The sequence below is a fragment of the Polyodon spathula genome, chromosome 4 (genome assembly GCF_017654505.1).
Source record: "Polyodon spathula isolate WHYD16114869_AA chromosome 4, ASM1765450v1, whole genome shotgun sequence".
Taxonomy (NCBI): Eukaryota; Metazoa; Chordata; class Actinopteri; order Acipenseriformes; family Polyodontidae; genus Polyodon; species Polyodon spathula.
In genome coordinates, this window is record NC_054537.1 from 31,100,312 (window position 1) to 31,117,285 (window position 16,974).

Consider the following 16,974-nt stretch of genomic DNA (forward strand, 5'->3'; position numbering starts at 1 on the left):
AAGAACAGCTTAAAGAAAGTTTTCTAAATTGTTAAACACACAGCTAACTACGATCTGTAAAACAATTACAGTGCTCTCCTTCTCAGAATGGCTGTAGCTTTTTTCTATTGAGAAGACTCTTCATGTGTTCGTTCCACTCTTTGTTCTGGTCCACCAGCCCTTCATCATCATCCGTCCGGATACAGCTTTCCTCATCATCGGTCCTCACGTAGCTCTCGTCATCCGTCTGGCCACAGCTCATCTGAATAATGAGAAGCAGATTACAGGAGAAAATGCAATTGTCTATAAAGGGGTATTTTTGGCCAACCAATGGCGATGAAAATGGGACGCATAATACATCTACTTGCAGACCTAACAGTATTGTAGTTATGTCATTGACAAACTTTGGAATGCGGAAATTGCATAGAATAAATACTAGTACCATCCCAAAAAAGATAAAGCTTCATGTATATTGCAACTGTGAAAATGATATGGGATCCAATATACAGTACCGTGAAAAAGTATTTGCCCCGTCTGATTTTCTGCATTTTTGCATATTTTTGACACTGAATGTTATCAGATCTTCAACCAAAATCTAATATTCGATAAAAGGGACCCTGAGTGAACAAATAACACAACATTTTAATACTTATTTCATTTATTTATTAAAGAAAGTTATGCAACACCCAATGCCCCAGCGTGAAAAAGTAATCGCCCCCTTAGACTCAATAACTGGTTACACCACCTTTAGCATCAATAACTGCAATCAAACGCTTCCTGTAGTTATTGATCAGTCTCTCACAGCGCCATGGAGGAATTTGGGCCCATTCCTTCAAGCAGAACTGTTTTAACTCGGTGACATTTGTGGGTTTTTGAGCATAAACTGCTCATTTCAGGTCTTGCCACAACATCTCAATGGGGTTTAGGTCTGGACTTGGACTAGGCCATTCCAAAACTTTCAATTTCATGTCCTTCAACCATTCTGATGTAGACTTGCTTTTGTGTTTTGGATCATTGTCTTGCTGCATGACCCAGCTGCGCTTCAGCTTTAGCTCAAGGACAGATGGCCTGACATTCTCCCTTAGAATTCTCTGATAGAGAGCAGAATTCATGGTTCCTTGTAATGATGGCAAGTGGTCCAGGTCCTGATGCAGCAAAGCATCCCCAAATCACGACACTACCACCACCATGCTTGACCGTTGATATGAGGTTCTTACTGTGGAATGCAGTGTTTGGTTTTTGCCAAACATAACAGGGCCCATATTGGCCAAAAAGTTCCACTTTTGACTCATCTGTCCATAGAACATTGTTCCAGAACTCTTGAGGATCATCCAGGTGCTTTTTGGCAAACTTGAGACAAGCATTCATGTTCTTCTTAGTGAGCAGTGGTTTCTGCCTTGCTACTCTGCCATGAATCCCATTTTTGCCCAGTGTGTTTCGGATGCTGGAGTCATGAACACTGACCTTAGCCAAGGCGAGAGAGGCCTGCTGATGTTGTTCTAGGGTTCTTTGTCACTTCCTGGACTATTTTACGCCTTGCTCTTAGACTATTTTACGCCTTGCTCTTTGGCAGGACGGCCACTCCAGGGAAGATTCACTACTGTCCCAAACAATCTCCATTTGGACAATATAGCTCTGACTGTGGTTTGATGGAGCCCCGGAGCCTTAGAAATGGCTTTGTAACCCTTTCCAGATGGGTAGGCATCAACAACTTTTTTCCAGAGGTCTTCAGGAATGTGCTTCTAGAACCTGTGTGCTGACAACTTCGTTCTGATGGTAAGGGCCAAAGTTAGTCAGATTTATATTGGGCACGGCTAGACCAAATCAGGCCTGATTGTTAACCAAACTATTCAAACAGCTCACCCTAATTATCCCTTTAACTGGGTTGGACAATAACTTTTTCACACCTGAAGATTGCATGTTTGATTACCTTGCACACCAAACAAATTAAAGAAGCACCAAACTTTGGTGTCATTTTTTCTCTCAGAATCACTCTATATACTACTACAACCCACAAAAACATCTGACGAAATTCAACGTGAGAAATGTGCAAAAATGCAGAAAAATCAGACAGGTGGTAAATACTTTTTCACGGCACTGTATATACAGTGCCTACGGAAAGTCTACACCCCCTTTCAAAATTATCACCTTTTGTTGTCTTATAGCCTGGAATTAAAATGCATTAAAATAGTTACTAAGTTACTAAGTTACTCCCAAGTGAAAAAAACATTCTAGAAATTTGTTGAAAATTAATCAAAAATAAAAACTGAAATAGCTTGGTTGGATAAGTGTCCACCCCCTTGTAATAGCAATCCTAAATTAGCTCAGGTGTAACCAATTGCCTCCAAAAACACACACCAAGTTAAGTGGCCTCCACCTGTGTTCAATTGTAGTGATTCACGTGATTTCAGGATAAATTCAGCAGTTCCTGTAGGTTCCCTCTGCTGGGTAGTGCACTTCAAAACAATGACTCAACCATGAGCACCAAGGCACTTTCAAAAGAACTCCGGGACAAAGTTGTTGATAGGCATAGATCAGTGGATAGGTTTAAAAAAATATCAAAGGCTTTGAATAACCCTTGGAGCACGGTCAAGATGATTATTAAGAAGTGGAAGGTGTATGGCACCACCAATACCCTGCCTAGATCAGGCTGTCCCCAACACAGCGCATCACCTAAAAAAACCCATCCTTACTGTGAAGCATAGTGGTAGCAGCATCATGCTATGGGGATGTTTCTCATTGGCAGGGACTGGGGCACTTGTCAGGATAGAAGGTAAAATGAATGGCACAAAGTACAGAGAAGTCCTTGAGGAAAACCTGCTGCCCTCTGCAAGAAAGCTGAAACTGGGATGGAAGTTCACCTTTTAGCATGACAATGACCCAAAGCACACAGCCAATGCTCCACTGGAGTGGCTAAGGAACAAAAAGGTAAATGCCCTTGAGTGGCCCAGTCAGACCCAACTTAAATCCAATCAAAAATTTGTTACATGACCTGAAGATTGCTGTCCATCAATGCTCCCCAAGGAACTTGACAGAGCTTGAACAGTTTTGTAAAGAAGAATGGTCAAATATTGCCAAATCTAGGTGTGCAAAGTTGGTAAAGACCTATCCCAACAGAATCACAGCTGTAATTGCTGCCAAAGGTGCTTCCACCAAGTATTAACTCAGGGGGGTGGAGACTTATCCAATTATGATCTTTCAGTTTTGTATTTTTAATATACAATGTTTTTCCCCCTTAACACTGTGGATTATGGTGTGTAGATAAGTGGAAAAAAATCCTCATTTAAATGCATGAAACTCTGAGGCACTGACACAACAAAATGTGAAAAAAGTTCAAGGGGGGTAGACCTTCTATAGGCACTGTATATGTGTGTATATATATATATATATATATATATATATATATATATATATATATATATCGATATATATATATATATATAGTATATATATATGGTCGGACATATATAGAGTAACAGCCAGTACAGCCTGTATGCGCCACGGCATAGAGTCTATCAGCCTATGCAATTCTATAGAATGGATGTGGCACCATTCTTCCACGAAAAAGTCAATCAGCCCACGCCTGGTTAATTGAGGTGGAAAACGCTGTCTCAGGCATCGTTCCAGAATGTCCCATAAATGCCCGATTGGGTTCAGATCTGGTGACTGAGAAAGTCATAACATATGGATAACATCAGTGTCATGCTCATCAAACTATTAGGCAACCACACCTGCTCTGTGGATGGGGGCATTGTCATCCTGGTAGACACCCCCCCCACCGGCAGGAAAGAAATGCTGCAACATGGGCTGAAGATGATCACTCAGTTCCATTAAGTAGCGATTAGCATTGACCTTGCCTTCTAAGGGAATGAGTGTACCCAAACTATGCCAGGAAAATGAGCACCACAACATTACGGAACCACCAGAACCCTTCACTGTTGGAACCAAGCACTCAGGGCTGTAGAGTTCTTTAGGTTTGCGCCACACAGGCACTTGTCCATTTGTCGAGAACACAGTGAAGGATGATTCATCTGACCATATCACATTTCTCCACTGTTCTGTAGTCCATTGCTTGTGCTCTTTGCACCACTGGACTCGCAAACGTGCATTGCCAGGTGTGATAAACGGTTTGTGCACTGCAACCCGACTATGGTATCCCTCTCTGTGGAGTTCTCGGCGGACCATTTTTGATGAAACTGGCTGCTCGCGCCAGTTGATCTGCAGTTGCTCGCCTGTTTTACCTTGCACTTTGAATTAATGCACGGCTATCACGATCCTGGGGTATGTGCTTCCGCCCACTGTTGCCCTTTGCTAATGACGTCTTTCCCTCAGTTCCATGCCAACATCACCTTAGACAACGTTGCTCGTGAAACATCAGCAAGTTGAGCTGTCTTGGTCACTGAAGCTCCTGCCAAATGCGTCCCAACAATCACCCCTCTTTCAAAGTCACTGAGGTCTCCTCTTGCAGCCATGCTAGCCATAACTATAGTTAACCAGGCCTGTCCAGCATTTGTATACTTGACCCTAAGCATGCCAGGATGTTATTTGCTTAATTAACGCACGAGCCACACCTGTGTGGAAGCCCTTGCTTTCAATATACTTGGTGTCCCCCATTTACCCACGTGCTTCAGTTTCTTTGTTCACTACCTATGTGCGTGTGCAACATATTCCTGCGCTCCAGATTTTACTTCCACATGCAGCACTGTTGGCACTGAAAGAATACACTCCACAGTGTTACTAAAAGGTTTGGTCTTTCTTCAAGCTGTGGAAAAAATACAAATCAGCAGGCAAAGGGTATGAGACAGCAGACCAGCAGGAAGGAAGGTACTTACTTGAAGAGAGAGAAAGCTTGTGCTCATTCCTGCAAAGTGACCTTCAGGAAGCAAAGAATACAATAAAGAAAGAAGAAAAAACAAGGAGAGAGCTTTTAGAAGTGAAAAGGGCAGGCCAGTGAGACCCAACATCTAGAAAGGCAGTAATCAGTGTTAGAGTAAAAATCAATCCTTTTATCTGCATCATCACTGCAGCGCTACCCTTGTGTTGAAAAGCTTTTGGTTGTATGTTTGTATTTATACTTTTGTTTGGGATAAGCCGATATTGCAAAGGTAAGTAGGATGGGAAGTTGCTTCCTGGTATCTAATAAGTTCCTGTTTCTAGTGACTATCAGACCATATAATGTGACCTACAGCACAGGATGCAACAATTTTTTTATAGCCTTGTACTTGAAGTATTTGCGTATCCTTAATTAATAAAAAGACCATCACAATAAAATGAGGGGGCAGTGAGGATGAGAATAACAGAATTGAATAGATTCAGCAAAAAAGGTTAAAGCAAACTGAACAAGCAAGCATGCAAAACAGGACTGCACAATAAAGTTCATTACAACACAGATGCCTTTAAAACAGAAAGGAAAAGTGCAAACAGAAGCGTGTGGAACCTGGTGTTTCATACGATGTCCGTAGGATCTGATTATCAATGCACCTTATTGTGAATGACACGTCACATCCTGTCCTGGTTGACTTTAACTCACTAAATGAATAAAGTAATAAAACCCCATGTCCACATCTTCTTTACCATGTAGGTTTTCTCCTGCTGTCTTTGTTTCAGGTATTCCTCCATTTTCAGTTCGTTCTCAAGCTGGCGGACAGAGTCGTTCTCGTAGCTCTCATCGTCCCCATCTTCTGTTCCACTGTCCAAGAGAAGGTGGTTAGAGACAGAAACTGGGCTCGTGCTACATTTGGAACAGTTTAAAATACTGATAACCACTATACATCCACGGCACATGAAAACAGTGAATAAACAATCTTTTTTTATTGTCCTGACAGTTGAGCAACAGTTGCCGCCTCACCTTTCACGACCACAAAATTCACGGCCAAAAAGTGTATTACTGTAACATTTTCACCCAGTCTAAGAAACAGAAGAGATATTTACCGGTCATTGCGGATGGAGCTAGTGGCTGAGGTGCTGTGGAGATATCCTGGTTTCCTGGCGTGGATTTGTGCGAGGAAAGCCTTCTCAGAGGTGGGAGACGGGACCAGGTCATCAAAGTGAGCACGCCCGAAGTCGGAGTCCACATTACTCTCGGTCTCACTGCCAGCTTCTAATGAAACAAAAGATCTGAATATGAACCTGGGCTGTCCAGATTGCATTATTCACAGCTAGGTACAGCCACTGTAAGCTACATTTCAAACTGCACCCACAGGAAGAAAAGTGATCTGCAAATAAAATGTACTGGTCATTGTTTTGATCCCAAAATTCATTTACGGTACCTAGAAAATAAACAAATAATATTAAATGATGTCATAATTATCAGAGCGGGAAAGTGCAATTCTGTGCACTGAATTTAAACAGCTAAAGATTCAACAATTTCATGATGTTCTAATATTTAGCCCAACATTGTGTTTGCAATGTTCTTAATTTGCTTATTTTATTTGAACAAATCTCACCTCAATGACACATACTTGGGACTTTTTAGAAAACATGTCATCCATGTTATAAAATTACCTACAATATGATTAAGATCTAATGGAAAGCTGAATGTTGCATATCACGCTAGAGAAGTACTTAACACACATTATTTAAAAAAATCAATAGGCAACAAAATAAAGACACTAATGATTTTATAAAGCAACTTGTTTTGGATTAGAAGTCCCCCATAGCATTAGAACCATGTCCAGTTCTAGCAACTACAGAAGCATCTTGTACTAGAAACAACAGGGTTGGGTTGAAAGGGTCTTCCTCCTTAATAAAATTGGTTATCACTGGAATCTAATTAAAACCAAAGACAAGGCCTTCATTATATACGCAGCAGGTCATGGCTTTGACACTGCAGAGCATTTTTAATTAAAATATGGCTTGTCAAAGCCAGCCTACAGTGTTTATTATGAAGAATTATTGAATCGGCCATGGATGAAATTTAAAAGACACCAGGGGCCCAATTTTGATAACACGGGGGCAAGCGCAAAGGGCAATGCTGAAAGTCATTGTGGTAGAGCTGCAGGGAGTGGTCTGTCCCAAGAAAGTGATTCTGATCAAATCTAGCGCTCAGCGCAAACGTAATCTGACACGTCTACCGAGTGGGAGGTGAAATCGAATGTCCAATCGTGAGTCAGTAACATTCCCTTTACGAAGCTGTTTGCACTGGTGCCAGGATGCTCAGTAATTTTGAGTTGAGAGAAAGAACAAGCATCGCAGCATGAAGTGGTATTTGGCAATTTGCACCCAATGAACAGGAACACTTCACGACAGTGGACTAGATATTTTTGTAGGAGGTTGACAATAATAGGTGGCACAAAACATCGAGAACCGAGGGCAAATAAGGCGACAGCGGCATGGTAACATATAGCTGCATCTACGAATGATTCTTTGATCTGCATCTGAAGAACTGCACAACAGTTGTTCTTTTTTAGACCGAAGTTCAATTTCTGTCTCGCCTGACCACAAAACCTTTTTCCATGTCTGCAGTACCACCTACATGCTTCTTTCTTGTCACTTGTCCATACAGGCCAGCTTTGTGTAGGGACCGGCTTATTGTTGATGTGTGAACACTGACTCCCATTTCAGGCACACAACTTTGCAGAACTCTCACGGTCATTGTTGGAGTGACATCTCGAACCAGTTTCCTGCTTGCCCGGGGGCTCAGTTTGGGAGGGTGACCTGATCTTGGTAGTGTCTGGGTGGTATGATGCATCTTCCACTTCTTAATGATGGACCTCACTGTGCTGAGAGGGACGTGGTGTATTTTGTGTAGATTCTATCTGTAAAGTCTAGTTTGAAAGCGTAATGGAGTACGCTCAGGTGCCAACAAAATGTGAAAACTTTACAGGGGGGGTGAATACTTCTGCAAACCACTGTATATAATTAATGTTATTTAAAAATGAGTCGGTTTTTCCACCAATAAAAAAAGAAAATGTTAAGAATTGTTAGGCTATTTAAAGCTTGTGCTGGCTACATAAAATTGTGTAACCGGCTGATATATTTTAATCCCTTACCCTTTAAAATAACTGTGTATGTATTCAGCATGTTTTTTAATTTATCTATTCATATATTGATTGTAAACTTATAAGATAAAAAAACACTCCTCAAAAGTGCTAACTGTCTATTTTGTTAGATTGATACATAGTAAAACCACATAATAAAATGACAATTCATAACGAACAGAGCCCAACGTACATGTTTTATTGAGTTAATTAGTAAACAAACAAAAACTAAAAAAAAAAATACAGTCAAAATGTTTGTTCTGTGTGTCCCACTCAATAGAGGGGAAGGAGAAAGACCAACACCTCTGTCACAAACAGCCCTAGAAGAAAAGAACAAAGGCAGACTGTGGCGACAGGTCAACAGGACAATGAGGTCAGGCCAGCACAGCATTCTCCTGCCCATCAGTGCCACAAAGTACAACGAGGAGTGCCTCGACCCCAGCTCGTCATTGAGAAGAACAAGATGCCATTGCTTCAGCTGCAAAATGTGAGAGATGTGTGTGTAATTTATTTTTCTTGTTATGTAAAAGACTAAAATTCAGTTTTATAAAAAAAATAAAAATAATAAAAACTATTACTAACGGCCACATGTTGTTGTCTCATGCAAAGAAATAATTTTGATAATATGGGGTATGTGTATTTACTGTAGGGGTCTGCACTACCAGCTGTTATCTCACATCGATTGAATTAATGTTATTAAATAAAACTAGACAGAAAACAATTACAAGTAATCAGATATTTGTCCTGGTTTTGCTAATAGCAGGGATCCCTAAACTACATTGTAGACAATAACATATCTTATATGCCATTCCCATCAATGGATGGTTTTAGAGTGAACTCAGGCATTTATACAAAGATGTGTCCTCTTTCCGAAAAAACTAATTGTTTTAAAATTAGAACACAAAAATACTTGGATAGCCTACAAAACAAAAAAAAAAAAAAAAAAAAAAAAAAAAAAATAGTATATGTAACCCAATGCCTATGACAGTACACAGTTTAAATCAATACATCCAAACATCTGAAATGCATTTTTAACATTCCAAATGCATGCTCAATGACAGGTCGAGCAGAGGTGATGGCTCGATTATACCTGTGTTCAGCGGTACTTGGTTTGTAAAATGGTGTGATAAGCCACAAATGCATTGCCCTGCACGCTTCACTAAAGCTGCAGTAACTTCACGTACTGCACTGCTTGTAGACGACGGACTAATACCTGCAGCAGCACCTACAGTCCTCTCAAAGGAACCAGGGGCCAAAAAGTGAGTGCAGCCGTGACCTTTAATGCAACAGGCAATACGTTATATCTTCCTGTATCTCTTTCCAGATCTACCTGCAGTAACTGGAAGATATCAGCTAGAATTTCCGTGTTGGTCAGAGGCGATGTCTGCATTCGCTGTCTGTTAGGCGTAAAAAAGAAAACTATTTTGATATCTCCTCTCCCTTCACTGCAGGAATGCCCAAAAATATACAGATATGTATAAACACTAATGTTTTGTCTTTACGCTCCTCTACTCTCGTCTCTCCATGTTTCACTTTCTTCTACCCCGGCGCCGATGATTGCACTCCGAATAAAGCCTGAGATTCTCTTTCAAAAGGAAAACCCAGCACCGCATCAAAATCACTTCACCATGAAATCTTAATGACACCATGCCTCAAGTTATGTCAACCACTGGCGCTAGCACTAGCCTTAGCCCTAAAAGACGACACAAAGCCTGGACCCAAAAATGCATTCCAGTGCAATAAAGTTTGCGCCGACTTCGAGCTCCAATAAATCTGTGCCCAAACGACCTTTGCGCTAGCGCCACCACTTTGCGACGTCATGAAAATTGGGTGCCAGGTATGCTAGATCTTACTGAGTTTTATACACCCTATGCAGTCAGTTGCTGAATGCTTTTTGCTTTGGCGCAGCAGCACCACGATTAAAGGTAATGCTAACACAACCTGTGCTGGGTTACGTGTTTCAGGGAGCAACCAGGACAGAGGTGGGGTCTCAGGGGGAGACGGGTACAGCTCAAGATAGGCTGACTTACCCCTGTCCTGTCCATTCAATAGTATGTCCTCATCCTCCTCCCCACTGCCACCTTCTGCAGAGAGCAAGTAAAGCTTATGTATGCTTCTACTGGCACAAGACAACTATAGATGAAATATATTAATAGTATTGCACTTCTTCTCGATGCCTCAGTGTAAAAGGAAAGCATACTGCGTTACACCCAGGGTCATTGTGTTTGTGTATAATTTATTAACCCCTTCTTGATCTCTTCGCTTAAAAATAGTAATATACTATGTATATATTGTATCTGTGGCCTGCTTCACTGGCTACCAAGGCTGACCGGCTGGTCACACTCAATGAATGCGGTGTTAGGATAATTTGCAAGGTCAGGTGTGTTCCAAGGCACTGGCACAACCATTCCAAAGAGGCAGACACCTGGACAATTCCATGACACTGAGCACATCTTATAGCTGCTTCCTGGTTTCTTCTTCTTTTTGCCTGCAGAGCCCCATGCTGCTGCCACTTCATGCTCCAATGCTTAAATTCATGTTCAGAAAAATGAGATGATGGTCCATCTCTTGTGGCAGTGCTCCCACACAAAACTGTCACCTTCAGCGTTGTAGGGATCTCTGCGATCCTCAGCCTCGTCTACCCGTGTTTCCACTTGACCTGCAAGCAGTTGCCTTGGTCCATCCAGATATGACCTTGTAAACATGCAAATGACCATTATTCAAAATGTCATGCCACAAGCAAGTATACTTATTAAGTGCCAAAGGTAACGTAAAGATATATACTAAACCAAAAACAATTGTATAGTGCTTTATAATGAGTTTCTTTTTCAGGGCCCATTTTTGAATACCAAAGTGGTGGTTGTACAGTAATTTCGGTGAAAAAAAAAAAAAAAAGCTCCTCACATTGCCATGGAAATAGACACACTATATCCTAATTGTCTCTAAAGGAAAGCACGGTTCAGTATATGTATATACAAAGGGAAAACAAAAAGCAGGAGATGGACCACAATGGAGATTGTTGTGTTTAGACAGGCTACAAAGAAAGATGCGGCACCACTTCAACACGAGCAAGTTTCACAGGGACCGTTGAAAAGCACTGCAGCTTGCTATGCTTTGTTTTTCTGTTACTTTACTGAAAATTCCTTTCTGGAAAGACAAAATGTAAACACTGGAGTTTAAATATTTAAGCTAATACAGTGTACCAACTCAACATTTCTGAACCAGATATTTTTATTGTCAGCTGCAGGGGTAATCATTTGTGTGGATTAACAATTCACATTTCAGTTTGCTTTTGAGCTGTGTTTTAAATATTACAATGGTAGCATGTGACACAGTAAAGGTTTTTAAAAACTGTAACAACAACAACAACAACAACAACAACAACAACAACAAGGGGAGAAGGACGGTTGCAAATAGGATTTTTTTTTCTCCTCATATCCTTCCTAACTTTTTTTTTTCTTAATGAAATTAGAACTAAGGACAACCCTGAACAGATGCCTTTCCAGTGATAACCCATGAACTGCCGTGGACTGTAAAAGGCTGCCTGCTCTATCTAAAGGGACACCAAATGGCTGAAAAGGTAGAAATCGTTCAAGGCAAGTGGCCATGTGTCTCTTACCCGAGTTGAGCTCCTTCACGAGTGACGACATGGTGTTTGTAATGGAGTCAGCTGCCACCAACAGGTCATTTCTTAAGTTCCTCCTGGAGCCTGGTGAATGCACAACACATTTTTTAACGTAACGTTTTTTAACGTAACGTTTTTTAGGATTTTAACAACATAAAACTAGCAAGAAACCAGACTGAACAATAATACAACTGCTGTATCCTGTGACTAATGCCTAGTTTCAATCTGCTACTGGGGTTGAGTTGAAAGTGGTTTGCAATTGACCCAGCAAGAAACATACTAGATGAGGCCTTTCATAATAATTATATCCAATGAACAAAAATGGAAAGAAAATTCTAAAAATGGAAAGATCATACATACATACATACATTGGTGGTTAGAATTATTTACCAGCCTTAAAACAGAATGCTTGGGTGGGACAGCTATTGCCCCCTTTATCCCACTCAGACCCATTCATTATTTGCTAAATAACTTGTTATTCTCAAATAGATAATTGTCTCTAACAGGATAGCGCCAGGAATGAGACTCATTGGGTCCTATTCATAAAAGTACTTGCCGACTGCCGTAATAAAATGAATTTCATTTAAAACTAACAAAACCCATCCATACTGCTATTCATAAAATGATCTGAGCAAACAGGCGACTGTCTTAAAGCACTTTTACGAATGGGTATACAGTCGTTCAAGAACGAAAACCTGCCTTTTTGATTACATCATCATCATTGTTAATGTTCCATGGGTGGTGTCGGTAACTGTTGCAAAAAGAAAAACGCAATCCACAGACATTAACCTACTACCAATGTTATCATTTAGAAAAAAAGTATTTTTTAAATAAACACTTTGTATTTTCGTTTTGTTTGGCAACACATTTCCATACGCACACGTAAGACTTCCTTTTCTTAACTGCAGGACCAAAAAAAACAAAAAACAACTAAACAAAAAGCACTATAGGAGAACGTCTGAATAATACTGTAATTCTAGTAATAATAATAATAATAATAATAATAATAATAATAATAAACGCCAATTAATGCAGGGAATCAATTAGGGGCGAGTTCATGTTTATGAAACAGTGTACTGCACACTATACACAAAATGGATCGTTTTGTGGTGCGTGGCTAGATCAGTGTTTTGTTTTTTGCAATACCAAGCAAGCCCTAATTTTCCACCGACTGCCTCAGCAGCACTGGTATACTGTATATTGTAACGATCATGAAAATAAACACGTTCACACAGGCAGTGTTCGTCCACACTGTAAACACAGGTCAAATAAATAAAAACGACACAGAATACGTTTCAATTGCTGTGTTCCATTACCCAGAGGCTGTCGTTAGTTTAGACTTGACTGTAGAAAGCGTTCAATAACTCCTAGTTAATCGACAGCATTTTACTGTTGTTCACGCTTATGAAGAGCACGCTGACCCTCAGGACCGACGAAAATTTTATGCTAACGAGGTAATCGTTAACCTTTCTCTCAATTCGTTAAAAACATGCCTTCATACATGAAAATCTTTGGGGCTTACGACACATCTGAATTATCTCTGTTAATGAATTGTACTCCTGTTTTCTCATTTCGACAGGAGTTAACCCTTTATGAACAGACCCCATAGTCAGGAATAGCTGCAGTTCAAGAGCTGTTGCACACTTTTAATAGACAAACAGACACAAAATAAAAGGTTTACACAAAACAATACCTCCAACACAACCTCCTTCACTACCTCCAACACAATACAGTTACACACAATTTTCTTACTCCAACACTCACCTAAACACCAACCTCCCAAACATAGGATGTTCTCCCATATGTATATATTGTGGCTGGAGCCTAATTAATCATCAGTCATTCAATTAAGGCTCCAGCCACATTCTCACATGTTTTCTGGCAGGGAGAATTTTAACCCCCTCACTGCCAACCCTATATTCACACACAAATAACAATTATGGCTTTCGCCCTGCCACAGTCTCCTCTTTAAATTTATACAAAATATTTTAATGATCAATCCATCTCACAACTGTAAATGTGGGACCATTTTTCTTATTTTGAAGCAGAAACATGTTTTGGAGTAAAAGGAAGAACAATTGCCCCACACAGTCATTCTGCATTGATAGTAAATTGATAATATTTGAGGATTCATTGCACATGTAGTTATGACTTAATAAAAAAAAAAAAAAAATCTTACAAATATTTAAAAAGGAGTCAATTATCTTTTCAGGGATAACAAGATATTTATGAGCAAGGGAACGGAGGGGGAAAATCTGGGCAATACAAGCCTCACCCGTAGTCCTTCTTTATTCCTAAAAAATGTAGAACATTTTAGACATCGCTGCACTTGTGAGATGGCTTGACTCGTAAAATATGTTTCCTATATTTAAAAGAGACCAATAGCAATTCAGGGATAGCAAGATATTCAATCCGTTTCAAGTCCGGTAACACAATAATTTGGACTGCCAGTGAACATACATATATACATACACACAGAATTAGAATGCCAAGGCATTCAGGGGGTCACTCTCAATTCTCACGGGGAGGACAATACCAGACCTATCCCTTCAAATCTTGGAAACAACCTATTTAAAGGGATATAGCATATTCCCCTGTTGCTTGGCAACATTGTGTAGCATGAGCATAATTTCAAAGGCTTTTCAAAAGCTTTTAATACACAGACGGCTGAGGGTGTCCTTGCTGAGTGTTGAGGCTTCTTTGTAAACATCATGTGGATTCATGACATGAAAGGTCTTATATAAATCTAATGGCATTTATATCCTATTCGAATGAAGACTGGGGTCCAAGCAGAAAGCTTGGGTCCGACAAGGCTTGTTTTAACCATACAAAACCAGAAAAGTCTGCAGCCAACGGCAGTACATTGTATCTATAACAGGGCTGGCATAATCTTAATAATATATAGCCAGATTGTATCTTTAATGTTGACCTAGGTAAGGCAAGTCCATAAAAGTATTACATTAAAAATGTAATGATGTACCAGCAATTTAACTGGGGACCTAATCCAGATTCAAACCACAAGGCCAGTGCGCTAATTGACTGCACCACCTAGCACCATTCTACAGTACATGCTGATCCAATACTGCAATACGACTATATACTTTAGATTTATAACACATGGAAACAAATGAAAATCAGGTGCCAGGTAGACAGTAACTGCGGTTAGCTTCTTAAAAGTTCTTAATATCAAAAACCGGCACACACAAAAAAAGAAACATTTTACACTGGGTTCCCTTTTACAAAAGTCGCAGGTTCTCAAGTTATGACCTCGTCTTCCACAGCAAGACCAGAGGTGATGTACTTGTTAACAGAACTGACAGTGTGATTTAACCAAAGATATTCTATTTAACAAGATACTCGACTCTGATGATTTGCAATGGAGACTTCGTCTCACTGCGAGCAAAGCATTGTGGTATAGACAAAGAGCTCGGCAGAATCTTTTCTATGGACAGTCAATGGAGGCGCAAGAAATGTTGCTGGTTTGTGCTGGTTTTCGCAATGTTAAAAAAAATACATCAAACTTTTGAAGATGATTTCACATTTGCTCAAGAAAATGGCAACATTAGCAAAATTATGACAATACATAATTATTATGAAAAACCCTATTTTCTGCGCACTGTCCTGATCCGCGTCGCATGCGCAGTAAACACCGTTACTGCTGATCGCACATGTCATCGACGATAATATCTACTGACAGCTTTCGGAAGCAGGTAACGGGAAATTTAAAAGCTATATCATATCAGATATGTTTTATTACTATTTTGTTTATGTTAATTATTTGTGAAATCATTTATGTAATCGATGCAAACAATTTTTTTGTAAATATAAACTGATCTGTTAACTGTACCACTGAATAGTGAGTTATTTGAATAAAAGTGATTTCTCCAAGAATGATAAGTGTTGACTCTTCTATTCTATTAAACACCCGTATTTAATAGTTTACAAACAAAATAATGCATCAATTAAATGAAAATGAAATACAAAAAATATAGCTTTAACTTCACTTTGCTCAGAAAATAGCATTTTTCATCATAAATTTCTTCTTGTCATAATTTGCTAATGTGCAGTTTTCTTCGAAAGACCTTGGGCAAATGTGAAATCTACCTAAAAAGTTTGATGCATTTTTTAACATGGTGAAAACCAGCAAATTTTCTTACACCTCCATTGACTCTCCATAAAAACATTCTGCCGAGCTCTCTGTATATACCATAATGCTTTGCTCTCAGTGAGACGGAAGTCTCCACTGAAAATCAGCAGTCGAGTATCTTGTTAAATAGAGTATCTTTGATTTAACTGAGTTCACATGCAGTTGCTATTTTATGCCACTAGAGAGAGACAGTCACAAAGAACACTGTGAAGGAAAAATGTGAGCGGGAGCAGAATCATGCACAGCACAAGCAAGTATCTTAAATGCAGGACCATCATACAAGATTGCAAGTTCAGTTAACCAGTGTATCCCGTGAAGTTTCGTAAATTACAAGAATTTTACCATTATTATTTTTTTATTTAGCAGACGCCTTTATCCAAGACTTACAGGAGACTTACAACACCCGAAATATGGAGCACAAGGAGTTTAAACAACTTGGTCAATGTCACACAGTGAGCGGGTCGGGATTTGAACCGGGGACCTCCTGGTTACAAGCCCCTTTTAAACCACCGGACCATGCAGCCTCCTAAACATGTCAATACAGTAAAAGTTACATTAATATAGTCAATAACTAATGATCAAGGACTAAAATAAATGTATCACACAAGGACAAAGATTTAAAAATGCAAATGTAACAGGGCAGAGTTTGGGCATGAATCAGAGTGCACTGCAAAAGAGTGTCTTAACTACAATGCAAACTGGTAGGCTATTCAATGCATTTATAATTTATAACTAAAGTGCTTCCCAGTTACAGAGAAGGTCCAAATCCCTTTGAATTAGCTGGGCTGCGGATTCAGCATCCTCTACTTAAATGTGAAGAGGATGCCGATCTTGCAATGTGCATCTTTGTCCAAGTCATTTCTATAAATGAGGAACAGTAAGGCTGTAATTACAGACCCTTGTGCTACCCTATTAAGTACATCCCCCCAATCTGATTGTACACCTCTCACAATTACTCTCTGCTTTCTGCTTTCTAACCAGTTCTGTATCCAGTTACATGTCATCCACTGTATTCCTGCTGAATTTCAAAGGCTTTTTGAAAATCAAGATAAATTATAAACTTTGCTATCATCTACATTAGCTGTAACACCCTCAAAGGCAGGTCAGATAAGCATGTCCTCCCTCTTCTGAACCCATGCTGGCTATCCCTTATAATATTGTTGCTGTATAAATAGTCTTCAGGCTTACCTCTTAATACCGCTATCATCTATTTGCAAGTTATGGAAGTTAAAGTAATAGGTCTA

At 39.7% G+C, this 16,974-nt stretch overlaps 1 protein-coding gene across 19 annotated transcripts in view; it reads right to left on the bottom strand.

Moving 5' to 3' along the window:
* Positions 1–16,974, bottom strand: part of dtna (dystrobrevin, alpha) — a 97,777-nt gene continuing 80,803 nt past the window's right edge. For 18 of the 19 annotated variants that reach the window (XM_041247660.1, XM_041247658.1, XM_041247676.1 and 15 more), the window contains 4 exons: positions 11,578–11,667; positions 5,911–6,079; positions 5,554–5,668; positions 1–241 (listed from right to left, as the gene is read on the bottom strand). In XM_041247660.1, coding sequence (XP_041103594.1) covers positions 83–241; positions 5,554–5,668; positions 5,911–6,079; positions 11,578–11,667 — 533 coding nt within the window. In that variant the 3' untranslated portion in view covers positions 1–82. Of the gene's footprint in view, positions 242–4,811; positions 4,853–5,553; positions 5,669–5,910; positions 6,080–11,577; positions 11,668–16,974 lie in introns of all 19 variants that reach the window. The other variant, XM_041247666.1, reaches the window with a different exon arrangement.